The sequence below is a fragment of the Ammospiza caudacuta genome, chromosome 1, assembly GCF_027887145.1.
Source record: "Ammospiza caudacuta isolate bAmmCau1 chromosome 1, bAmmCau1.pri, whole genome shotgun sequence".
NCBI classification, from domain to species: Eukaryota; Metazoa; Chordata; class Aves; order Passeriformes; family Passerellidae; genus Ammospiza; species Ammospiza caudacuta.
This window is the reverse complement of record NC_080593.1, coordinates 27745595-27773214: the sequence shown is the minus strand read 5'-3', so window position 1 is coordinate 27773214 and position 27620 is coordinate 27745595. Positions and strand designations below refer to the sequence as shown.

Sequence of the window (27620 nt, the reverse complement as noted above, 5' to 3'; positions counted from 1 at the left end):
GTCTCAGCTCTGTGGGAACAAACACATAAGAAGCTACGATAATTTGTCCTTGATATTCTAAAAGCCTTCATTTCCAGCACTAGAAAGCATTGCCAGTTCCTGTAGTCAGGATGGGAAGCCATGATGCTGAATAAAATCCTGTGATGCCCAGTGCATGAGTAAGTAGTGGATTTCTGTCAGTTATAAGGGATAAGAAATTTCCTTTCCAACCCTCTTACAGATAATATCTGGCTCTATGTAAGACAATAGTGCACTATAAGAGGCACTGGAAACTGATTTATAATCAGTCCTGTTGTGCACAACTAGTAAAATATTGTGTCCTTGATGCCATCTTAAAATTCAATGGCACTAGTCATATTAAAGGCCCTTTTCTTAAGACTGACAGATGATTTCATATTCTACTGAAACCTAGACACTATAAACATTTCATCAAATAAAAGCCAGAAGAGGTTATACACATAAGTTTTTTAACTGGAAGCATATCTAAAGCATTTTGATAGCCATCCAAAAAAAAAAAAACCGACCAAACAAGCAAAACAAAAAAAAAAAAAAAAAAAAGGCAAAAAAACCAATCAAGCAAAAAGCCAAAAACCCCACAGAAAACTATTATTATTCATTTATATTTACAAGTCCACAATAAAACCTTTACACATAAAGTGGCCTAAGGAATAATTTCACAGATGTGTTTACAAACAAAATAAAGAGTAAGAAAACAAAAGCAGGAGAAATTTAGTGCATTCACTAGAAAAGTTCATACAAATTTTAAAATAAGCACCTTAACATTGGACCTTTTTTAATGGCCATAAAATTTCTCAAGCTGACTGACAGATGTAAAAATGCTTAACTTACAAAGCAAACATTTCATATATTCCATCATAATTTCATAGTTAATTTTCAGTCTTCAGTATTAAAACTTTCTATAAAGATAACAGTCTCTAAGTGGAAATGAACTATTTCTGAAAATGCACAAAAAATGAATTATGATTTTCTTTCACACTAGTACTTAAGCATGCAAAATTTAGGTTTTTTTCCAAAAGAAGCCAGAAGTTAACCAATAGGTATAAAGAATGGATGCATTTTGTTTTATATCATAATCAAGCTAAAAGCTTGATTAAAAATCCCTAAAAGCATTCCTGAAAAGGACTATTTCAACAATATACTTAGAACAACATTTGTTTTAACACAGTTTGTCTATATCGTGGCTGAATGCATGCAAATAAATTTCAGACATAATACATCCATATTAAAAACAATGACAAAGATAAATTGTATTATATACAAAAACCTATTAATTAATAGCATTTAACACCATGCCAGAAGTTTGGGAACAGTGTGCCAATAAGATGTTCTGTTTGTGAAACTCAGTGCTAAGTATTAATGAAATCACTTTCAAAAGAACTAAAAAAGTTCAGTGAAATCAAATACCACGATGTCCCTAGTGACAAGCTTACTTAAAATTTTTCTTAAATAATACAATAAAGGACCCTTAAGAAAATTATTTCATCATGACAAAAAGTGAAAGTCAAGTAAAATATTATGCAGATTTTTTGCAATGTCATTACCACATACACAACTGTATTCGAGAATATTACTTTCAGCACGTCCACCAATAACCTAGTCTAGATAAAGCATGAAGTTTGTTTCAACTGAATCAAAAGAGAAAACTACCTTTGTAGATAGGAAAATAATAATTTGTTTGGATATACATATTCCTATTATATTATGTCTTGGAAGTGAAATCTATATGTAACAAACCTAAACCAAATGAAACCAGTAGGAAGAAGGAATGTCTCACCCTGTAACATGCTGGGCAGAAGGTGAATCAAATTATTCCATTTGCTATTTAATTTCACCATTTTCCTAAACTTTTGTTAGGGCTGTTGTAGGGCACTTTCAGTCAGATCAGTAACACTGGTTCCCTCTAAAAAATGTCAGATCTTTAGTCCAGGCAGAAATTAAACAACTTTTAAAAGCAATCAAAAGGAGGCTTAGGCTTAAATGAATTTCAAACAATGCATCTATAAAAATTTCTATCTTTAAAACTTTAATTTGTGAGAAAAAAATGAAATAAAAAGAATATTATCTATCATCCTCCATGACTTTGGAACTACAGGGTAGATTTAGCATTTTGTCTTATTAGTGGTCATAGTCATTGTGAAATGTCCTTGCTCCTCCATATTCCTTTTCAGTATTTTTTCCTCTCTAGAAGAAAATAACACAGAATGTGACTCTATCAACCCATTAGAATGAAAGGCAGACAAAAGGTAAAAATGATGGAAACAAAGAAGTTGAAGAACTCAATTTCAGAAAACTACAAAGTGCTTGAATCTGTGACTAGACTTTACTAATTTCTGAAATATCTCCTCTCATACTCATTTTTGGAGAACAGAGGATAACAGAAAAAATGAAAATATTCCAAACTACTCAGCTAAGTTATTTTTTTATTAATAGGTCAAGATAGATGAACAACAGCATGCAGCATCAAGGAAAATGTCTAACAAAACATGGAACTTCAGAAAAAACCCCCTTTTTAATGAGGGGTGGGGATTTATTAATTAATGAATGAAGTTGTATATCAACACTGGTCTGCATTTAGAATAAAGAGTTTTAAAGTATACAAAATAAATACATTGGAACTGTAACTATATAAGTAATGTTAATTATGCTTTAGCACAGTTTTTTTCATTAAGGCTTGCTATTCATACTTTTTTCTTTTTAATAAATATTTCTTTGCTACTTTTGTAAATGTTTTATTATAATTTTGCAATCATAATAAATATCTTCTGCTACCTGTAACAGTGAAGTAGTGAAAAAAAATTTACTAAGATATCATTTTCCAGTCACCCACTCCCCATTTCAGTGTCACTGACTTGTATTGACCATAGCAAACTTCTCATTTTCACAGAGGATGCCTATCCACAACTATCCCTCACTGGTTCTTTAAACAGTTTCAGTATCCTCCCTCCTTTGACTATGTGGTTTTCTTGTTTCAGTGTCTTTCTCTAATCAGTCCAACTTTGCACAAGTCCTGAAGCTTGAATAGCCTGGATTTTGCTGCCTCTGCACACTATTTAAATTCTATTTTTTTACATTTACCATCCACATTCAGGTCCTTCTCTAGTCCTAGTCCCACCATGATCTCCATACTGGGCTGTACCAGACAAACACAGCTCTAAGCTTTGTCTGTCTGTAACCCAAGGCCCTGTTTCATGCAGCACATCTGCAAGACTTTGGCTTAGCTTTACTGAAGAAACAAGTGTTTAGTGCAAATGCTAAACTCTGGTAGGTGAGTAAAAAATTTCACCATGCCTGTTGATATGAAATGATACAGAGTAGTGACTTAAGAGGAAAAATAAACAAAACAAAAGACCCCATGAACATTAAACCCTGAATACAGTGGAGAATCGGAGGATGGCAATTCAGCTAGGTAAGGATCAGCCTGGTCCAAGGAGCAGCAGGGGCTGAAATATCTTCACCTTACCAAACACTGCCTGACCAGCAAAGTTACATCACACATCAGCACTGGGTGAGATATTCATACTGATGCTTAGCCTAGCAAAATGCTACTCCTCACCACAAACGACTGCTGTGGATTCTTGAGTTCTGCACATCCTGCTCACATCTCTCATCAACGACAAAAGATGACCCAAAAGAAGGGAAGTGACACACGTCTCAACATTCACTGCCCCACTTTACTCTTATCACCTAGTGCAGCATTACCAGTCATGGATACTGTCCTTAACATCTTTCTTCTCAATCTACATTTCTGTTCCCTGCAAGTCTTGTAGCAACTCCAACTGTAGGGATAAGTACACTCAAACATCCCACAGCACACCAAGCACAACGACAAATGATCTAAAACCTGCCATACCAGGACTCTGAAACTATTTCTATCACAACATCCTTCAAAGTTTCCTTTTTCTCAGATTTAATGAATAAATTTCTCCTCTGTCCTTGGGAAAGAAAGGGAGGTCTTCGCCAAAATTCAATTTACTGATCAAAGACTTCAATTCACTTTTCTTCTTAAAGGTATGGGGAGAAGGACACCTGGGCAGACAAGACATTTACTCAAATCTCACCTTAAAAATTTTGCCTGAAAACATCCAGCCTAAAAGCCTAAAAGATACATAAGAGACATGAAGAATTCTGAGTCCAAGTGATTTAAGTTTTACAAGTTTTTCCAAGTTTTAAAATAAGAAACTGAAAATGGGGTCTGGTACCACAATTATTACTACTTCCCAGTGTAACTAACTTTCATCTGTATCAAGACTAGTTAAAAAATTCCAGAGAGTGGAACTTTGCTAAGTTCCAGTCATGGACATTTTGCTTGATCATTTCCCCATTTCTACTTTTGCTGGCTGTGAGTCAGTATTTCCTAACATTGTCATTGTATAGAATACTGTCTAGAATACACATAATCCATCATTCTTGATGGAACTGAGTGGTTAGATTTCCCTAATTCAGAAACAGAAATCAAAGCATGAATTTGAAACAAATGAATTGAAGCTAACATTCTAAAAGAAGAACCAAACTTTCATTAAAATGTCCTCCTGAAAAAAACCCAAACATTTTTTAGCTCATTCAACAATGACTTCTCTAATTAATTCCAGATTTTTTCCCTTGTTGACAAAGACACAAAGTCTCAAATACAAAGGCCAACATAACCTGAAGCACTGCCTTTCCCAAAGGTCTGGTGGCCAAGACTGAAGGAATTCTTTTGCCTGTTTTGCCATTTGTATAAACAATGACAATGGTGCTATCTCTCACAAAATAGCGAAATTAAAAATAACATATAAGACTGTATTAACATTCACAATTCTGGGGCTGGCAGAAAACATAAATACACTCAAGCTACTGAAAAAAACAACTACAGCAATATTAAATATTTTCCATTTTCTTCAACTTACTCATTAACAGTATGTATTAAGCTCATTGTCAACTCATTAATTTTGTTTATGGTGACTAAAATTATGTTTTGAACCTTAGCAATTTAACTTATAAAACCTACCAGGCTTCACATGAACTTTTCTACATGTAACTGTCAAAGGAAACCTACTTCAAAAATCTGGAACATGGATTAATCTACACTGAAAATACTGCGCTGCTTAATTTCAGAGTTGTATCAATCTTTACAACAAAAAAACTAACCACCCATAGATACGCTTTATACAAACTTAAATACAAAAATGGAGGAAGCATGGCAATTTTTTGAGGCATCTTGTCAAACAGTGAAACTAGATTTGAATGAAATATTAAAGTATTTTTAAAATGGGGATGAGACAATAAGAACTTAATAGTTCTTATTCAATTTAAATAGAATTAAGTACATATAATATTACATGAAGTTTCAAAATAAAAGCCTTTTAAAGTTTTCAACATAAAAGTATTTCAAGCTAAAACTTTCTGTTTTCTATATTAAGCAGACCAACAGCTTAACTAATAATTATTATATACTACATAAAAAAGCTTATACAGAGATATAAGCTTCTACCTACAATGTGAAAAAGAGGCCACAATAGTTTTGGGGTAGTTTAGGAATTCACGGCACAAAGTGTTCAGATCAGGTCTCCAAGGAATTAGAAGAAAAAACCTTGCTGTTAGTACTCTTCCATCACTCCACAGAAAGCCAACTGCTGTATTCCCAGCTTTGCTTGGAATTAAGAGAGTAGAAAGTTTAATGCTTAGTGTGTGTAAAAACTGCACCTACTACCCTACTTTGTGGGCTACTTCAGAACCCACAACAAGGGATGCAAAGGATATTAAAGGCTGACAATCCTCCTGCCCTCATGTTCTCCATGCCCCATGAGGGACCTTATCCTTCTAGTGCACCACCACCAGATTTTCCCTCCTCGTACTTCGCACTTCTTTTTTAGCTAAGTGTGGAATTTTAGCTGCGACATTATTTATGATTTTCTGGGGTTGGCAGAATTGGCAAAGAGCCTGTTGAGTTTTTTGAGTTTGGTGTCTCAGTGTGCTGCCAGGTTAGGTGATGAGGCTTTTTTTAATACAATTTGACAGGTGACCCCTCAAAGTTATTGCTAGGGTGATATTATAATATAGTGAATTTAGAAGTGCATTTAAAAAATTGACTTTTCAAAGAGAGCAGAGGAAGGGAGTGGAACTGTGGATGTCTTACCTGAACCTACATAGCGGAACCTCAAAATAAAATGCAACTTCCAGTGGAAAACCATAAACATTAGCATTGATAATTCTCGAGAATATTGCTCAATTAATTCAGTTTTTAAACTACAACTACAAACTACAGCTGTGACATGACTTTCCCAAGACATGCATTTAATAAGCAAAATTACTTTCTCATTCTTCAGTAGTGTTCTGAATGCTTCCTATATTGACTACAGGAAGATGTTTCTTTCATAACAAACTAAATTTTACCTTTTATATATAACAGATTTTTTTTAAATGGTTTACTTTTAAGGACAATAAATATACTTTTTCTTTTGACTTAGCACTGGTGGAATCACACCAAGAACACTGCATCCAATTTCAGGGTCCCCAGTACAAAAAACATAATGGAGTTACTGGAGTAAGTCCAGCAAAGGGACTATGAAGATGACTGGCTGGAGTAAATGTCACACAAGAATAGGCTAAGACTGGAAATTATTTAGTCTGGAGAAGAGAAGGCTCAGCAAGAATCTCCTCAGTGTTTAAAATACCGGTCAGGGGAAGGAAAGACAGCCACAATTCTTAGGGGTGCCCAGTGATAGGACAAGAGGCAACAGGCAAAAAACTGAAATAAAGGAGATTATTAAATATAAGAATGCTTTGGGGTTTTTTTTCACTCTGAGGAGGAACAAGCAACAGAACAAGTTGTCTAGAGAGGTTGCAGAGACTCCATCCTTGGAGATATTCAAAACCCCACCAGATCCTGCCCTGAGGAACCTGCTATCTGACTTGTTTTGATTTGTGGGGCTCAGACAAGACCAGCTCCAGAGGTCTTCTCCAATCTCAAGCATTCTGTGACTCTGTTCTTAATAAAAGCAGAAATTATTTAGAAAACCTTTCAAATTTAAAGAAAATTGAAGTCCTGCAGTTTACTTATTGTTCTTTAATGTGAAAAACTAAGATTACCACTAGAGTTTTAAAAGCCCACTGGTTTTCTTATCTCTTTTTCACAGCAAGTGTTATTAAAAGAACTGTCAGTAGATACTAGCAGACAGGCTGTTTTTATGTAAATTTAAACAATTTTTACTATGACAAAATAGCGCTTTTATTTTTCCTCTTTTCATCTGCTCTGTTTTTTTAGACATTAAACTGCTGCTTTTGCAGTTTTTACATACCCATAGTTGCACATTCTCTCCAAAATGCAGAGACACTTCAAATAAATATTACTGTTCTCATCACTCAATAAAACTACTAAAGCTAGCAGTACTGATTTTACTCAAGCAACCTTAATTTCTTAACAGATATTACATTTTTCTTTCAAAAGAGGACATTTAAGTACTTTTTCCTCAAGTGATTTTTTTAAACATCCCTCTACAAACTCACATACACTATGGCAGTTAAAAGCTTCATCAAGGGGAAAAAATCTAAAACTTCCTTTCTCCTCCTGTCATTTATTAAAAAATGGTCTTCAATCCTGAAGCAAACAGCTAAACAACTAAGGTTATCCTTGTCACTATTTCTTATGCTGTTACTGAATCCTGTTTGTTGCTCTTTCTGAACATGTACAAAAATCAACTGTTCTTTTTCAAGGCTGATCTTTTTTGTCCCATTTTGTACCATTCTCAAATAACTTAACTTTTCCTTTTCTCAATTCCTGCGTTGTGCAATGTTAACACAGAATATGCACTGCCAGGAAGCTGTCCTCAGCAGGGTCTAGACTGGATCTCTTCTAGCTTTCATGTGAAATTTTTGCATTTTCAGATCTTTGTTCATGATTTCAAGGTTTACAGGATTTGAAAACTCGTTTCTCCTCCATTCAATAATCATTTACTCTCTGCCCTTCTTTTGTCTTATTTCCTTTTCTCAGTTTCCCAGAAGCTCTGTCTTGGGCAGCATTTCTATATTTTCCCATTTTTCTAAAAATACTTCAAGAAATACATATAATTTAAATAGAAATATAATTTAAATATCCTAAATGTCTCAAAACCAGTTGAGGTTCTAAGTAAAAATTTCCATGGACTTGCACAGACTCCTGCCAATTAAGTCAGCAGATGGAATATTCTATTCCATCAACTTAGTGCCAAGTTCAATAAGCACTTATAAAGCACATTTTACTTCCAGAAAATTCTTCCACAAATCTCCTCATGTAGTCAGAGTTTCTATACAAGTTACAAGACAGACAATTCAGAAATGCATATAGATTCTGTTCCCTCAGAAATAGCCCTAAAAAGGAAATGAGAATCAAATTCACAATTACAATGGACCTCACAATTTCATAAAGACAGAGTTTAGAGATAAATTTTTTTGTTTCTTTAATTTGCCTTTCTCCAGGCACAAACCACAAGTCTGGGTCTCAGACAAGACAAGTCTCAGACTTGGTTGTGCTAATGAGCATGTTTTCAGTGGGATGCAAAAATGCAGGCATGAGTCCCATCCATTAGCTGTTATGTTTTATTCACCAGGAACACTGAACAGAGATGGGAATGCCTAACTAAGAAGTCCATATCAAAAGGTCCAAAGAGACTTCCATTTTGAGTCCTGGGAAGGCTTAATACAGGCATACTTATAGAATAAAAGATTTAACTCCTCTCCTCTATTTCTCTAGGCAGCAACATCAGCACAAGGCATAATTTGTCTCTGACTTTTACTAACAAGAACACTTTAAAAAGCTATTCAAATTTATGAGATTTTTAAACCCAAGGATAAACTCTGGCCACAGTTTACACTGAAGTGAGCATTTAAATCCATACAATATTTTCTTACCAAATTATAATCAAGTTTCTGCTATGCAATTTTGGTGCTGCTATGCTAGCTTTTATTGCTGTATTAAATTGTTAGCAAACAGCTAGAGGCTGCCAGAACAATTTCATAACATCTATTTCATTTTTAATAGTCCTTTGCACAAAACAGCTCTGAAATTATTGTTTACATATTATGGTCAAATAAATGCCAACAAATTCTATTGTTTAGCTTACTGCCATTAGGATTTTTGCAATTACTTTAGTCTTTATTACAACAGTATTTTTTAGAATTTAATAATTTAACTATCAGTCCACTAATATCACTGAATTATATTTGTTTTTACTTCTCATGCTAAAACTGAGTGATTCTTCAACTTTTAAGTATTGGTACCACTTTCACCTTTGGCTATCACTACCATTTCAGCTTCCTCTCAAAAACAAAAACAAACTCCTCAAAACTGGTTTAGCATATGTAGGATGCTGAAGCTTTTAGAAAGTCCTGAAGTGTTACCAGATGCCATGCAGTTTTTCCAATTCTACTTTTAAAATCCAAATGTACACATTAGTTTTCAGGAGAAGGAGAGAGCTAGTTGCTAGTGTTTCACTTCTAGTTACAAATATTTAAATTACAATGAACTGAGGTTCTCTTCCCAGAAGTTAAGACTATTTTGAATTTGTCAAAGTCAGCATGCTTTTTTGGTCAACGATTAAATAATGTGACAAATATATTCCAACATACACATTTTCTTTCAAGTAAGTTAACTGTATATACAAAATTCTGTTTATTTTCAGTGACTTTGCAGTCACTGAAAATAAACACAGATGCCCCCTCATGGAAACCGATTAACTTTCAATGACAAGAACCATCATCCAACACATTGAAATTGGATGGGAGAAGGATAAAATAAACGAGGTGCCAAGAAAACTTCACACATCCTTAAGAAAACAAAAGCAAAAGCTGTGTTTTTCAAAGATAAAATTCTATACTGTGCTAGAAACAAGCAAGGCTTTTCATCAGCTCTGAAACATGAAATAGAAAGCTGCCAAAGGATGCATGAACCACACTTTAGACAAGTAATTCTTTTGTCCGAGTATTCTTACATGTATTACTTTAGATGCAGACAAGCTCCTGTACAGCATGAATGGAGAGCAGCTCTCTGCTTCCTCAGTCAATAAAATTTTATCCTTTTCCAAATGACAAGTGTTGACCCTTCATTGTATCATGTCTGCCCATGGTTTGCTCCCTTCTACAATCACTTCTAGCAATATACATCAAAAATGACAGGCAGAAATAACTGTGCTGCATGTGCTGTGTTATATAGCTGATGTGTAAGATTTCTGTGACTGTTAATTAGAAAGGATACTTTACTGAATTAGCATACTTGGTGTGTAATAACTGCAAAGCAGCAACATAAATTAATCTTACAGATCAAGGTGTTCAATATTGATGCCGGAGATAAGTGTATTTCTTTTCCCCCCACAATTTGTACAATCCAACGTCAGAAACAATGTATATTTAGAGGGCTTTTGGTTTTGACTTTAAAGCAGAGATTTCTGTATTAGAATTCAAATGCTTGGCCACCCTCCCACTACTTTCCTAACCCAACTTTTGTTTCTTTTTAATAAGAAAGGAAAAAGTCAGCAAAACAAAATGTCAACATTAAATCATTTCACAGCATTTTGTGTCAGAAATGTAATGGAAAATGTGCACATCATGGGAAAGGTTACTGTTCTTCCAGAATATCTTTTCATTTGGTTCAGGGCTCATCCTTCTACATAACTGTGCAGGCACTACCGATGGTTGTTCTCCCTGGGCTTAATTTGGCAGTTGAAGGATTGTGGCATTTTCAGGAAACCACAGTGCAGTGATTTTAGTGGTTATCTATCTGAAAGTGATGCTATGATTTAGAATAATTACTCTGTTTATGTGCAATGGTAAAAGTCAGTTACTACACCATATTCCAATGTCAGCTTACACTTTACCTACTGTTTCCCTAATACAACATCACATCATATGTCCAAGGGATCTGTCCAAGTCAGAATTAGAGGGATTCAGTGCTCCTGTTCCTCAGCAGTAAGTGCACGTGCAGTGCAGTAACACTGATGTACTTTAACTGACAATTGGGTAAGGGAAGGAGCAGGAAGGAATGGGATGAACTCAGCTAGTTAATCAAAGCACTGCACATTAATTTACACTTGACCTTTGCATTGTTACAACCACTGATATGAAAAACAGAAACATATTAGTCTTTGCTAAGAGCTTTTTCATATTCTTGAAGAAAATGTGAGCTTTACTTCTTTTTTTCTTGCATATCCTTCCCATATCCTTTCTTCTCAGAATTAAATGAATTTTTAGCCCTTTTTCAAGATGAAATCTATGATAGGCTTAAATATTTATCTGTGACTTTATAACTTTACGCAAGACAGAGTGGCAAAATTCTTAAACTGCATGTTTCTCATTTCCACAAGACAATATTCAAAAAACACTTATTCAAATGACAACATACGAAAAAATCTATTCAAGGGTAGATATTTAGGAAGAAAAATCTCAAGAAGACTGAGATTGTTACGAGGTAATGAAGTACTACTTGGAATATTCAGTGATACTAAATTCCTATCTTAATACAGAATCTTGTCTTTGGCATTTTAAGTGGCTTGAAGCAAATCAGATGCAAAAATTTAACTTCATTGAGACAAGAATGTTAAGGAATGACACAGAGTAAGTAATAGTAATAGTCTCAGCTGTTGTAAACGAGATTGTTTTACTAATTGAAAGCAAAGCAAAATCTGAATCCAACCTTGTATATGGCACAGATTAAAGAAATTAAAATCAATTTTTAAAAATCCACAAAAATTACAAATTATGCAAAAGAAAGGAACAAAACTAATAACGAGGCAGAAAAAGAAATGAAAAATATATAACTCTATTTTACCAAATCCTAAATTTTGCGTACAGAAAAAGTATTACTTTAGTAATAGCCATTAGTCTAGATTATTCCATCTGTAACTTCAATGACCACACTAGCAGGGAACTATGGTAAGACAAGTAGACCAAATCTAGTGGACATCAAATTCATGCTGAAGTACAGGAAATAAACCCTACAATTCTATTCCTTTTCCCAAAAACCAGACATTTTATAAGAACATTGATATTAATGTCACGTTACTCAAATTATCTATTTAGATGCTTTTATAGGTAAATTATTTCAGCTATTTCAAAATAAAGTTCAATATTAAAACCAGATTTTTTTCTTGTTATTTACACTGCCAAAAAACCAATGTTTACCAAATATATTCTAACACTGAAGAAGCTTTACGGCTAAATGGGGTATTTATTGTTCTTTTTAGTTTTTTTAACTGTTTAAAACTATTTTCTCCAGTAAGAAGCTTTGCCTATAGCACACTTAAGCGAAAAACAACAATAATATCCCAAATACATGTAGATTATCTACAGCCTCTCAGGGAATACTACTATATGTAAGATTCTTAATTTACACCCAAATTAGCAAAAAATTGTATGCAACTGTGCTGCATTGATTTATTAATGAAATTATTGCCACTAATGCAATTAAAACCATATAATGGTATTATATGCCATATTAATTATGTGAAGAATAGCTCTGGTCAATGCTGAGAAAAGTGACTCAATATCCTTAAGCTCACTGTACTCTAGCTGCTTTTCATATATGGGCTTCTTGGGTAGAGCAAAAAACCCCAAAACACACAAACCCCCCACTCTCACACTGTTCCAAGACAAAATTAATTTTGAATACTGTAGCTGAAGTTTTGCACCCAAACTGCAGGTCACCTACTATCAAAACCCCACACAGATCTAACTAACCACAGATCAAAGACTTGGAGAAGTACTGGGTAGCAGTAACAAAAATGGTAAAAAACACAAGTGGAACAGAAAACATTATTCTTTTGCATATTAAGATTTCCTTCTCAGACAGCCCATAATTTACACTACAGTTATGTGAAGAGATATTTAATTCAGAAAACTGACTGCACAGATGCTCACTTGACACTAATTGCGACAAGTCAAAACTGATGCTGTAACACAGCATTTAAATGGTTATTGTCTCCTGCCACAGTCTTCTACCACATCATTTTATTACCTGGACATGAAAATTCTCATGTCATAAATTTCCTAACTATAAATTTCAGTCTTGTGGCTTATGAAGCAATGGCTCAGTTTAGCAATGCAAAACAACTGAATTGGTAATGAATTTGACATTTGCTTTCTGAGCATGCTGTACTATGAAATATTCTGATGTGGATAAGCTCGCTGCACTGAAAGTGACTGAAACAGGTTGGCCAGAACAAAAAAGTAAGTGACACATTCAAATCCCAACAGAACTGAATTATTTGATGCAATGTGATGTAACAAAAAAGTCATAAGAATACCCACAAAAATAAGAAGCTGCTGACCCCATCCAGGGAGGTATTTGTGCAGTCATAACGTACTACTGGTAACCAGACTGGGAAATAATTTGATAAGTCATCAGTCTCTCCTCTTCCATCACAAACTGCAATTTCAAAATTTGCATCTTTTTTCATGAAATAATTTTAATCTTCTGAAAAAACAGCTCATTCAGTGACTGCTTCATCTAAAGCATTCACTCATTACTTATAGCCAGGAACTTTTATATTGTATTTTTTAATTTTATAAATTATTATAAATCCTAGTAGTTATTAAATACAAGAAAAGGAGCAAAGGTCTCTGATACATGCATTTCCTAGGGCAAGCAGAAAAATAGTAAATTTAATCTTGAGATATATAGCTGTCTGGGGAACAGATTACAACTGCAAAATAGAGTTTCAAGCTGTAATTTACAAACCCATGATTGCAGTAAAGACTTGGTCAAGCAGCTGTAACTGAAGGGAAAAAAAAGATAATCATATATTAAAAGTTCAATAATGAAAAAATGGTAAAACATTATTTATTAATGGAAAACAAAGTAAACTTGTAGAAAGATTCTCTTACTTACAAGTGGTTATCTTGTTGCATATTTCTGAAGCTCATGACACTGGTACAGAAGCTTTCTGTATCAACATACTTCCAATATCAATACTAAGAACTACAATTACAATTACGCTAATACCTGAGGAGAATAAACCTCTACTGGTCACTAAGTTTCAACAGACTAAAGCCCAGTATTAACCGCAATAAGGTCTGACTGACAGATCAGTAAACAGCCCAGAAAAAAATAGGAAGAAAAACCATTGGGGAATGCTCACATTGATCTCTCCTACTCCCTTCTAAGAGGAACACCAACAAACCAAATCAAATATCACAATAATGCCCCAACAGGGTTTTAGAACTTTCCTAACACTGAAGAAAGACAAATATTCATTTTTCCTCTGTTCTTCCCAGCGTATTAATAGGAAATGTCACTAAATAACCCCCCCAAAAATAAATTAAAAAACCCCTTTTGTGGAGCGTGCAGGGGAATCACTTTCTAATTTTACAGCAGCCTTTGCTGTACCTGCATTTGATCAGAAGGCATGGCAGGCCAGTATCAAGAAACAAGCCAGAGATGGAATATATATCAAAAACCAAAAGATAATCAATAACCAAAGACCTGAACTTCTATTCATTAGATTGTTTAAATTTCCCTAAGAGTTAAGCAGCAAAACAATCAAGGGAAAATAGTAACCTGGGCTTCAATTCATATTTTGCTGTCTCATTTCAGGAAAACAACATACAAGCATACTAAAGAAATCCAGCAGGTACCAGGTAAATGGACTGATGCCTAACCAACAGAAAACCCAAGGGTCTGCCATGCACTTTTTGCAAATGTTCCAGACATGAGCAGCTTCAGGCAGCTGCACAGCCCAAATCCAAATGCACCCAGCAGTCTGCTTCTAGAGAAGCCCTGAATGACAGCAGTACAAGTTTTATTTCCAGACCTATGACTGACTTGTAGGCACTGGGCAAGAGAGCTTCAGAATGCCTACAGGGTTTTTTTTTAATGTCTGCTCTAGCATATGAATTTATGGAAAGTGCAATGCAATGCAAATTTGGTTTGAATGAAGTCTTCTGTGAAGAAAATGCACATTTGTCATTGTATGTACTACCCTGTTATCTAGAATAAAAAAGAAACACTTTTCAGAAGGCAATACAATGACAAATTACGCAAAAAATGATCTAACAGGTAAGCCAAGCAATTAGAAAAGTTAACTCACAGAATTAATCCCAGTAAATGATATAGCAGAAATAAACTATACAACTGAATGTTACATTTTCTTTCATTCCCTTAGTTTATTCCAATAAAATAATGCATTTCTAATCCTCTGTAACACATAAGATTGCTGCAAACTGTGCCTTAACTAACCTTTTCCTTGTGATTAATCCCTACATTAGTGGTCCTGAACTTCTGCTGTAAATAATAGGCTTTCAATCACTATGATGGACTGTGAATTGTGTTGCAATGCATTTAAAGTCATGAATAATTAATGTACTTGTTCTGGAATAAACTTTGGCGCATGAAGAGATTCAAAACTAACAGCTGAACAAATAAGGAAGAAATCCCTAACTTGAAGTTTGGCATGCTCCTTTGCATGGAAATGTAAGAAATAAAAATGTGAAGATAAACCTATACAAGACAAATACAATTAAGAAAATCTGGTGAGAGACATTTTTGGACAGAATACCTCCAGAGGATTCAAAACAGACTGTCTAGAACAGACTTTCTGTCAAAGCAGAATTAAAGCTGACCACTGTGTGCAGCTAAGCATGCAATCCTTTGCACAGTATAAATTATCATCCTAAACTTGTGATACATACATTTGTAGCACCAGAATTACAGAGGTCACACACCTTTACAAGATTTTTCAGTTATAGTATGATTGGATAACTCATACTGCAGTCAACCTTAGAGTTTATTTTCCTCCATAATTTTTTATTTAGTAAATATGAAACTGCATATATTTTCTTTTTTCTTTCTTTCTTCTCACTTTCTCTGTCTGCCTTGATACAGTGACTATATGTGCAGCACATTAGACTGCTTAAAAAGTAAGAGTATACTGCAAAAAATAAGTACTTTTACATTTAGCTTATTTCCTAGTAAATACATGGATTAAATATAAGTACTACATACATTCTTGATAATTTCCTTTGCAGATTTATGTTTTTTGAATACTTTATAACGAGCATTCAAATCTATGTTTTCAACAAATTCTATTTTCTATTCTTTCAAATACATGACCTTCATCTTTTGTACTCTCTCTATAATGCTGAAGTCAATTCTGCCTCAGTTACTGCAAATCAAATGAAATAGAAAATTCTAAGTTAATTGACAATACAGCAGAAAAACTCAATACAAAAACCACAAAAGAATGTACTACAATATGCTTGCTCTAAATTTTTGGATGAAGAAATTGAATATTTCTCAGAGATTTCCTTAACCTGATTTTGTCCCATACAAGAATGATTCTCCTTCTCTCAAATCTACTATTGAGATGTCAATTTTATCTAATGCACTACATTCCAAAATATCACTCAAGTATATCTTAAAGCAAACAACAGATACTGTATTTAATTTTTTTTAATAGGAGCAGTTGAAAACTGGATTATTTTTTGAGAAGAGGCCACTTCTTTAGAAGTGAAATCATTCAGAAGTCCTCCCTTGAAAATTTTTTAACTGGATTAGCTTGTGGATTCTTCTTTACAAAACTATTCTACACATTAAAATTAGAGAAGTTCATCTTAATTTTTCATTTTACCAAAGGAGATTATACAGTAATACTGTGCTAGAAGCACTTTGTCTGTACAATGCAACCATATGGAGGGCAGGTTTTCCCTATCACATACTGAGCCACCTGAAAGACATTTCTTTATCCATGTTGCTACTAAATATGGTAACATTCTAAAGAGAACTATTGGAGAGCTACTTTTAAAGATTTGCATCAGTGAATTACAGCCTCATTAAGGAAAAAAAAAAACCAAAGCCCAAAAAAAAAAAAAAAAAAAAAAACAAACCTAAACAGGAGGTACTTACAAATAAAGCAATTCCTCTGCAAGATCTATCATTCTAAGCAATTCAAGCAAGATTGTAATTAAGCACTCAGGAAAGCTTTTAAATGTCTAAATCATATATATGACTTCAAATAGTCACAAAATGAAAATAGGAGCATCATATCTAAATGCCTTCTGAAACAAACAGCAAAGGTCAGCTCTAAAAACAAACAATCTTTAAAATTATTTTCTGAGTTTCTCAGAAAATTTACTTCTTTTCTCTTTTTATAAAGTGCTGCATCTTCATGCCTGCCCCATATCAAACCTATCTGTGTCAAATATAAAGTATTTTAAAACCTCCATCTTTTACTACTTTTTCACATAAGTATCACAAGACTAGTCCTTTCTAGTGGATAAAACCACAAAATCTAATCTTTCAGTTCTAGTGCATGCTACTATACTGAAAGAGCCTATCTATATTATCTGATATCCTTGATTAAATAGGCACTATCTTGACATGTCTATAATAATATATATGCTAAACTATTAGCATAAATAAAAGCAACATGTCAATCAATAAGTTTTAGACAAAAGCTTATAATTAAAGATATCCTAATTTTTATCACTATAATCACTAAGGCATAATTTAGTCAATTAATAAAGCATGATGCATCAGAATGAAATGCACTTTTTAAAGATAAATCCTTTCATATTTATTTTTTTTAAACCATATGAACAACAGGTTAAATAAAGCCACTGAACATATAGCAAATAATCCCTTAACCACCCAATGCTACTCAGAAGCACTTGAAATTGTGACTAAAAAACAATTCCAACAGTCATACAGTAAGAACTAGTTAGATTATATTTTTTACCCCAAATTCATTGGTAAATAAATTATTATTATAAATTATAAATTTCTGCTGCATTATTTGAAATATGAAAAAAATCCCTTATCTTCCTCTAATTGTTACTCAGCAAATCTGGAATGAGGGACAAATAAACTTTAGAAGAACCTACAATTTTTAAAAGCAGACTGCCCAAGTGTCAAGTAACCAGCCCTGTTTGTGGTAACAGACAGCAGACAAAGATAGGAGGCTCTTCAAGACTATTCCCTAAATGTGCAGTTTCACCAGTTGCATACTTGTGAAAGTATTAAGTTAGTGAGGAACTTTTATATTCAGAAAAATCTCTTGTAAAATATAACCACAACCCCCCTTTTCTTAGTTATAGATGGGTTAGAAAGAGGGAAAATTAAATCCAGTAATTTTAGTGAAGACCAAAGATGATAATAAAGATCTGAGAAATTTTGGGCTTTACTAACAGATAGTGCCAAACAAACAGATATTGAAAAAATACTTTGTTTTCCCTCCTCAACATTTCTTGCTTGCAAGGAGTCCTAAAACCTTGCATTTAAAACACTATTTCTACCACCACAAAGGAGTCCTGCATGATGGAACAGGGAGGAAAAAGCACCAGAGCAGGCACAGCGTCACTCAGATCACTTTGTTATGATGCAATAGAAAAGAAGCTTCTGAAAACTTTCTCTGACATAGCAACACTGTGGGTCACTCCCCTACATCTTAGACTGCAGAGTTAACATAATTTAGAAATTATCAAAAGTAAGTCTCCACAGTTCTTTAGAAGCAGTGGTAACCTAAACTGGACAAAGTTCAAGCTATTTATAGATATTATTTGAAGAAAAGGAAGTTTTAATTTAAATATTTTTAAAAATTAATAGAGAAAATAGTAAGACTTAAGGAAATATTTTTCAGAGAATTATGAACAAAGGATTAGAACATGAACTCCTTCTCCTATGCAGGAGTACTGTTCAGTACTTAGTAATTACTTGGCCTAACTATGAGGGTGATTTTTAAGAGAACCTGTTGGGTTTTGGTATGTAATATGTTTATTTCTGGCCCATCTAAATTACTCCTAAAATCTTTTCCTGTAGTAAGGAAAACACAGCAGTTCTTTCTACCATTATTTCTTAATCACAACTTAAACATACAGCTCCTCATGCCATTTTGTCATCTTATCATTTATGTCCTCCAGTGTGGTATTTTTTACATTTCTTAAAAAATCTTGGAAAAAAAAAAAACTAATTCACTGCCTTTTTCACAGTAAAACACAGCACATGTTTTACCAAGATTCCTTCCCACAACAAAACAGTCTTCCTGTCTCTTTTATTTCTTGTAAACCATAGGGCTTAAGAAAGCCCTTTATCTTGTCACGGGCAGATAAAAACCTGCTGCCACCAGTCCTCATCAGTGGAACTGCATGAGCAATCCCTGTAACATCCCCCTCTCTTTCACAGTCTGGTTCTGAGCAGGATCTAAGATTACCCAGCAGCAGTGGCTTGTCTGTATATGAGAGTCACAGTTACTGATGAGCTTGTACACAGGCACTCTGCCTCCAATTTGGAAATACAAATACACTCTGGCACACAACCTTGGAATTTTATCAACTGCTATGGTAAATCATATGTTGTGGTTGATACTAAAACCAGCTATTCTGAGTATGTACAAGGCATCTGTACCTGTGACACATCCTGATTATAAAGCTGTGTCTTGCTTGCTTATGTCATTAGTGACTCTGACCTTTCTCATAACTGTGACTCCCAGAAATAAACTAAAGTGCTTATTTTGGAGTACTCCTTCCAGTTAAAAGCAACAATTATATCTGACCTAAAGAGAAGAACTTGTCCAGAAAAATCTCATTGAAGCATACAGTACCTAAGTACAATACACTTCTTTAAATTTGAACTTATAAGATCATCCTAATGAAATCTCTGTAGATGCATTTTAAACCCACTTTCTCATTGATAAGGTCCATGATTCTTCTTTCAAGAATTGTGAACAGTTTTTATAGCTTTGCAAAGATACTACAATGTGAGCTATAAAAAATCTGCAGAAGTTGTGGTCAATGCTAGCTATTTAACAGCAGCTATTCTATACTTTAATTAGATTTCTGCACCTACTAAAACATCATTCAATGGACTTTTTTCATTTCTTTTTCAGATAAGAAACATGATTATCAAACCCTTTCATGATCTGCATTAATGGAGGTAGCATTAATACCTTTTTAAAAATATAAATTCTTCACAATCCACATTTCAGCTCATAAAATTGTTGATTATTTTAATTTAATTACTTTTAGGATGCTCATGTAGCTTTAATATCATTAAAATGTTGGTTTATCTTTCTCACCTGCTCTAAAACATTGACAATTCACCCTGATGAGAGCAAATTAATTCTCCTGTGTTAGAAAACCAGATTATCTTAGTTATTTAAAATATAAATGTTTTTGGCAGATCAATAAGCGAATCAAGTCAGTATTTCTAATGTAATGTTACTCCTAAATAAGGGGAGGAAATGTATCGTGTTTTCAAAAAGTACATTTTCTTCATCTTAATCATGACAAGTGTTAAAGATGGGACTTTAACTCCCCATAAGGTCAGAGTATCAAACCTACCTGACTAGATTTTCATTGTCTCCAGTGCCTTTGCAGGTAGCACACTCAGTCCTTAAATCCTCTGACTTGGGCTTCTTTTGCATCACAGACTGTCGCTGCCGTCTTTCTCTGGGAATACGTTCCTGTCACAGCAGAAGGCAAAAAGAAAGGAATAGAGGGGAAAGGAGGGAAGGAAAGCAAATATTTTCAATTATGGCATGGAAAGTAACACTTCACCCCCAAGTTTAATTTTTTGTGAAATTGTTAAAAAAACAAAGAAACAAAGCACTATATTCCAACCTCAGCTTTTTCTTCTTCAGGCACAAAGCTTCGTTTTCGTCCTCTAGTTCTCTAGAAGAGAATATATTTAAAATGCAATGTTAGGTAACAGAATGTTTTTGTTATTTATCTATTATTCCTAACAACAAAAACGTATCACAAGGAAATAATTTAAAGCATTTGCTACAGAATCACTGCCAGACAACTACACTAATCAGTTTTAGGACGATAGTTTCACATTTTGAATATAAATCTATATAACAAGCCAAAAAGTAAATATATACACTTAAGTATGGTAAGTCTTATTTTTAAAAAGACTGTCACTAGAATTACAAATCTCTTACAGACTTTGCACAAACTTCCCAAAACTAGTAATTTGAATATTGATATGAACAGTGTATTAAAATCACTCACTGAGCACTAAAATGTGCTCTATTTAGAAGCCAAGTGATAAAACTAAAAAAGAAATAAAGAACTTTACCAAAACAGGAAGGCAAAATACCTTACAGATTCTGAGGAGCAACAAGAATTAAAACTTCAAGCTTAGTATAATGGGTATATGGCAAACGCTCATAAAGCTGTAGCATATACCAACATATGACTGGTACACAACAGATCTTTCTTATGATTCTACACAAGAACCAGAAATTTTTTCAGTATTGCAGTTGGCAAAAAAAGTATTAATACCACCAATGTGGAAGACAAGGGGTATCCATGGAGTGTACCAGTAAGCACCAAAGGTTTACAAGCACCTTTGAAGTTACTACATACAACGTGCATGAGTTCAGGTTCAGTCACTACATTTTATCTTTGAAACAGCAGCATTACTAACCCGCCAGTGTTATAAAACTGCCACAAGCTGACAATATCACTCTTTCCTTCTTGTACAAAAAGGGAAGTAAATTAGAAGGAATGTGGAAGGAAATCAGAGACTATTCCGGTAACCCAAAATTTGTGTCTGACACGCAGACACAAATAACATAAATACATAAAAAACCATGAAAATTCTTGTTTTTATGTGAAAAAATCACCACATTAGGAAGTAATTTATCATATGATAAAGAAAAGCACTGTCTACTTTATGGTTTCTTAAAACTTCTTCTGAAGCAGCTGGTGTTCACTTCCGAAGAAGTAAAAAACAACTCATCAAAAAAATCTTAGACCAGTTTAGAAGCACAAGCAATCATAAATTCAATTCCAAAGAAGCTAACAGTATAATGCTTCTCCTGTTGGGTCCTCCTTAAAGGTGATTTGTACTAGCTTCAAATTGAAGACAGTTCTCTATTTTTAACTGTTTTACAGATTTAAATACTGCTACACTGCAAATAAAGTTGCCACTTCAACACATCTATACCTTTATACTTCTGCAGATTTTGATCTGTGTATGTTAGTAACATTCTATTTGGGAAGATTTTTAGACAAGATTTAATACTGTAGTAGCAATGAATGTAGTGGAATGGAAAATTCTAGTCTATTTCATGGCTCTCTAGAATACTTTATTTGCCATTAGGATTCTCTTTCACATTTCCCTAAGGGTGATTTATAAAAAAACGTAAACCCTTATCTATTTAATACATATATTTACTATGCATCTAGTAATTGAGGTGTTCTACATTCCACAATCCATAAGCAGCACCAAAATTTGGAAAAAAATATTTGCTACAGAAAACTGAATTTATCAGTGTAATATTAGAGGTATTAATGTAACATGGGCTATGTGTCAGCTACATGTTACACAATTCAAGGTCACTGCAAGTTAAAACTAGCCAAAAAAGGAGTTTGATCAGACAGCAGCACACTAACTGCCAATTTTACTCCTTTCAGCCTCTGGAATTAGTCCTAAGAACATTTACAAACTTGGACAATTTTAAGCTATGGATGCCCTCCTGAATGCAGCTGTGTAAAGATTATAAAGAAGTCGGTATAACGGTGCATGCCAATGAAGGCAGTATTAAGGTCCTCACTCTTCATGTTTAAGCAGCAAGAGACAAGGAGTGCATGCCTTGCACCATCAGAGTAATGCTATCTTGAAAACTTACACAAAATTTGGAAATCTAGGTAATAATCACATTACTTTTGTCTCTAAATAGAAAGTATTACAAGTTAATAAGTCAATTTTAAGGAATAATGAAACACATTTAAACTTCAGTTAAATGGAAACATAAGGTTTATAATCAATTTAGTCACATTTGCCAAGACAATGTTGGTTTTCACCTGTTTGCTCTATAATGCATGATGCACATGACAAGGAATGTCACATTAAATTATATTTTCATTGTGCTTTCATCAGCTGTCTAAACCTTCAAACATACTTGAGTTTGTTCAATAATCACTAGGAAACAAACATTAAAATCAACACCTTAGTACACATATTTGCAGGATATTTTACATGCTTTTAAAATAGCAATTTTATGCTTTTTTTCCAAATGGGCCTCCATAGTTAAAAATATTTTCAATGCTTCTACTCAGATAATTACTACGTTTTTTTACTATTTTACTATTGCCAGCATTCAAGATGAAAAATAAGATCAAATTAACAACTGAAAATTTAATATTCTTTGATTTTCAGCAACAGCCCTCCAGTAACTTGATGTTTGTAATTTTAAATATGTTGTCACTAAAGTTAACTTACAGGTCAGCAGGAAAGAATAATTTAAATCTGGATTACTTTATTCAGAATTATTCCGTGCTGTTTGCCTCAAGTATTGTGTTTTAAATTGTTCTTAATAATTTCTGTCATTAGCAGACTCAGAACGAAAACATTAGAGATTACAAATATAAAATATTAGTGCTGCATGTACTTGCCATAAACAATTTAAGTTTTGTTATTTAAAAGCAGCTAAGGGAACTTTGCTATTAAATGACATATATTACAACCGAGATAAACTTGTTTATATTCAAAACTTGTGATGTTAATCCAGAAAAATATGCCCATAAAGACAGTGATTTTTTAAAAATCACAGTCCCTGCCAATTCAATACTACAGAGATACCTTCAATTGAGGATTTCCCTATACCATAAAATGGAGCAAGACAGTTTTGTGAAATTTGTCCTGGCATTTCCAAAGTGTTCAAACAGTAAATTGGGAAAGCAAAGTCATGTTATCAGCACTCAAGCAAAATCTCAATTAATGCCAGTGCTATCCCAGCAGCTTTTTTATTTTACTGTAGAAGGTAGAAAAGCTGTAAAACTTCCACCATTTGGGACAGACAACTCAGTCCAGATCAAAACAGAGCAAGGTGTGGATTAGAGAGATACAACCCCCCCAAGGCAACTGTGACAAGATGACACTTCAAAACAAGAATACTAATTTCAAAAAAAGTACCAAACAATGTAAAGTGGCTCAAAATATGTACCTATAAAGTTTGCTTCATGTAGAAATAAAAGATTTCTGTGAAAAATTATTTCAAATGTTGACATTTAATGACTGCTGACTGGCAAGTCTTTGGTTGTGTCTCATCCAAAATTCTGTACTGACACAGCTTTGGAATTCATTCAGTGGGCACTCCAGTAAGGGCAAAGTGTGTGATGTGCTCAGACACTTCCCTTACCAGTAACACTGAGACTCCAGCCACTGAGATCTGGAGCCCACAGCATCAGAATGCAATCACCATCCAGTTCTGCTTACCACACAGGCAACTGAGGATTTTAAATTAGATGCGTATAGCTAAGGGCTGATTCTATATAATCTTAACTGCCCCAAAAACTCAGAAAAACATGCCAAAGTCATAACAAGTGCAGACTAAATTTTTCATTTAATTTCCTTCACAATTATGGTAGTGAAATAATTCAAATAAAGGAATGAATTGACACTAAAACCAGTTGAATTAATAAAATTTGACCTCCTGAAACAACATTTCTATTCCTCCCCTTCTCTAGTGGCATAACTTCTTCTCTAGTGCATCCAAACCATACCTCCCAATGCATTCCAAAGTTCTCCATGTGTTCCCCAACTAAAGTGAGAACCTTTTCTACACTCAGACCTCATCCTTCCCATTCAGCTGCTCCAAAAAACACTCCAACACTTAATAACCTTAGCATACACAACTCTCAATCAAATATTGCAATAATGGATCTATCAATTACTAAAGGCAATGCTACTATAGTAGTAGACAAATGACTAACTTATTTTCCTTAGGAAATCAAGTTAAAACTTGTAATTATTTTAAATAAACAGATTTAGCTGTTGCATCACAAAGAACATATCTTACAGTGAATTGAAAGGGAAAAATTGTACCTTATTTCATTAGCAATACAACCCAAAGTAATCTGAGCAGACCAAGAAAGGTCAAGGAATTAAAATTAAAATGCCAGTATAAAACAGAATTATTTTTAAACAAGAACAAAAGAAACACTTTGATAAAAAAAGTTTAAAATTGCTAAAGATAAAGTAGATTAAATTCTTCTTATTAGTCTCTTTTAGCATAACATTTTGAGGGGAAAAACACACCTGATCAAATAAACTGCTAATTAAACTCTTTAAAATCCTGTAAGATTATTTTCCTTGGGTAAAGAAATTGAACTGTTTGATTCAATGAAATCATCAAGATGAAAGCAAGCCATCTTTTCCAAGAATATCTTACCAAAGCTTTACCCTTCATAGCAATTTTAATGCTTGTCCTCTGAAAAGAGCAATGTTCTGAATAAATGAAACTTAAAAATTGGCAATGTCCTTTTTTGTCTTTTAGTTCAAGGCTTACAATGTGTGGAAGTTAGAGAACAATCCCACAGTATTAAGGCATTTCCCATTTCACTTATTTCAGTTATTTCATTAACTCCTGATTTTTCATTTAATAGTTGGAGCAGATAAAATCCTACCTCTCTTGCTTATCGTTTTAAAAATTCACACAAACATTACAAGAGTCCCTAGAGAGAAGCAGTGGTGGGCATCACATGCAAACAGCTATCAAATCTGGAAAGAAAGAGCAGTAGGAAAAGATCCAACATTGGATCATTCTGTCTAATCTAATTTGTAATGATCTAATTTGACAGTTTCTACAATACTCCATAAAATATGTATCTTTCTACAATATAGAATGCAAGAAACAAAACACAATTAAGAAAGAAGGTTAGAGAAAGCCTTGGAAAAACAAAGAAAAAATAGGAGAATTAGAGCATACACTTCCACAGCCAAGGGAAAGATAAATAAAAAATTGGTTTCTTTCAGCCATTGTGTTTTGTGTCACAAAAGTATCCATATAAGCTGTGCAGCATTCTGCTGTTAGAGAGTGGAAACTTGCATGTTGGCATAGGGAATTAAAAGAATCATGACTTAAATGGCTAAAAAGCAGAATACAATACCAACACAATAAATTAATAATGAATGATGAAGTCATAAATGATACAATGTGACATAAATCAAATGAATGACGGACACGGGGTAATGCATGGGAGGAAATGGTGAACTCAAGACACTTCAAAAATAACAACATTAAAGAACACGGTCCAAAATGGAATGAAAATATGCTGAGGGAAAGTGTGATCAACAATGGGTTCAAACCTAAAAGTAGGAGAAGAAGAAAGACTGAAGTGACAGTCTCCATTTTGAACTTGGAAAAGCTGGAAGTGACTGCTTACATTTTGTATTTTTGTTTATAAGCAACAATATGAAACACATAAAATGAAGAAGATTAGATAATGCATTGACTAAAAGATTTTGAATATTCTCAGAAAAATTAATTCTATACAGGAGACAAATGAAAGACATCTGTAAACAAAAATAAAGCCTAAGATGAACCCTACAGTTGTTGAAAGTAAACAGAATGTTTGTAAAAGGAAACAAAGCAGCAAAGCAAAGCTGCAAAGGAAACAGTCTGTTTGGCATCACTAAGAGATGCCACAAGCTGACATGTTAGCTTCCAGGTGGGAAAGCCAGCGGTGAACAGGACAGAATAGGTGCCCACATGACCCAAGACCACTATGGCTGTCACCAAACCTCACTGTTATGTTTCACTGTTTGTGCCTTAAACCAGTTAATCCAAAGACAGCAATAGAAGGCAGGATGTTCCCCTGGAGCACTTTGCTTTGCCATTTGGAAGAAAAAGCCCAACATGATTGATCCAGAACTTGTAAACCAACCAAAATAGGAGAGGTGACTCCCGAAAGTCAGAAGTATTTGCTCCTCATGAGCTTTTTTTTGAAGTGATCCTAGAGGATAAAAGTGCATACCGTCACCTATTTAATTTCTTGTTTTTCACAAGAAGATATAGAGGAGTTAACAATGTTAACAATACATGGAAAAGAATATGAAATACTGAAAACAACTGTGGTCAGTGGCAAAGGTTCAAGTCCACATAAATTGAACTAGTATGGTTCTGTATTTGATCTCATGTGTGACAGTTTTTCAGAAGATCAATGGTGATTTCTGAGTTTTTTCAAAACATTCCTTGAGAAAGAAAATATAAATGTAGCAGGTATTGGAGTACAATGATATTTAAGATACATATGACTTTCAAAACTATTCGTACTACAGTAATTTCCTTATTCTGCAGAAAGTCTGCAGGAGTTGTTTTGTGTTTTAAGAGGGCAAAATGTGAAACACTTTAGGTGCTTTGATTTTTGGAGATCTATAAACGCCACATTTCTTGTCAGAAACAACAGCACATATTGACTTATATTTCCCTGCCAGACCTGTGGCTACAGTGACTACTTGAAAAAGACACACAGCTGTCTTTTACACATGCTGACAAGCACAGCAAAGAGGATCAGTACAAGATTACAGCCATGGTTTAACTCTGGATCCTATCTGAATTCTTCAGACATTTGCATTTCTATCTTATGTCAAGTTGTAGCTGACACACTAACATTAATGATGTACTTCCACAGTTTGTTTTTTTACCTTTTATCAAACTATGGTTCATAGATAGATATAACACATATCAAAAACCTCCAAAACTCAACCATCTCACTTATGCAGCCTTTATCATGTACTGCTAGGGATAATCCAAAAACAAACAAACAAAAAGAAAATCAGTAAACATTAGAATGCTATATAATCATTCCAAACAAAGAGGTCAACGCAGGGGAATTACACCACTACAGAACAGAAGATAACTCTGATATGA

The 27620-nt window shown here is 33.9% G+C and overlaps 1 protein-coding gene across 5 annotated transcripts in view; it reads right to left on the bottom strand.

Annotated features, from left to right (window-relative positions):
- The window catches only part of PHF14 (PHD finger protein 14), a 161511-nt gene that overhangs the window by 73239 nt on the left and 60652 nt on the right, over positions 1–27620 (bottom strand). For all 5 annotated transcript variants that reach the window (XM_058800772.1, XM_058800763.1, XM_058800779.1 and 2 more), the window contains 2 exons: positions 20578–20628; positions 20299–20420 (listed from right to left, as the gene is read on the bottom strand). In XM_058800772.1, coding sequence (XP_058656755.1) covers positions 20299–20420; positions 20578–20628 — 173 coding nt within the window. The remainder of the gene's footprint in view (positions 1–20298; positions 20421–20577; positions 20629–27620) is intronic.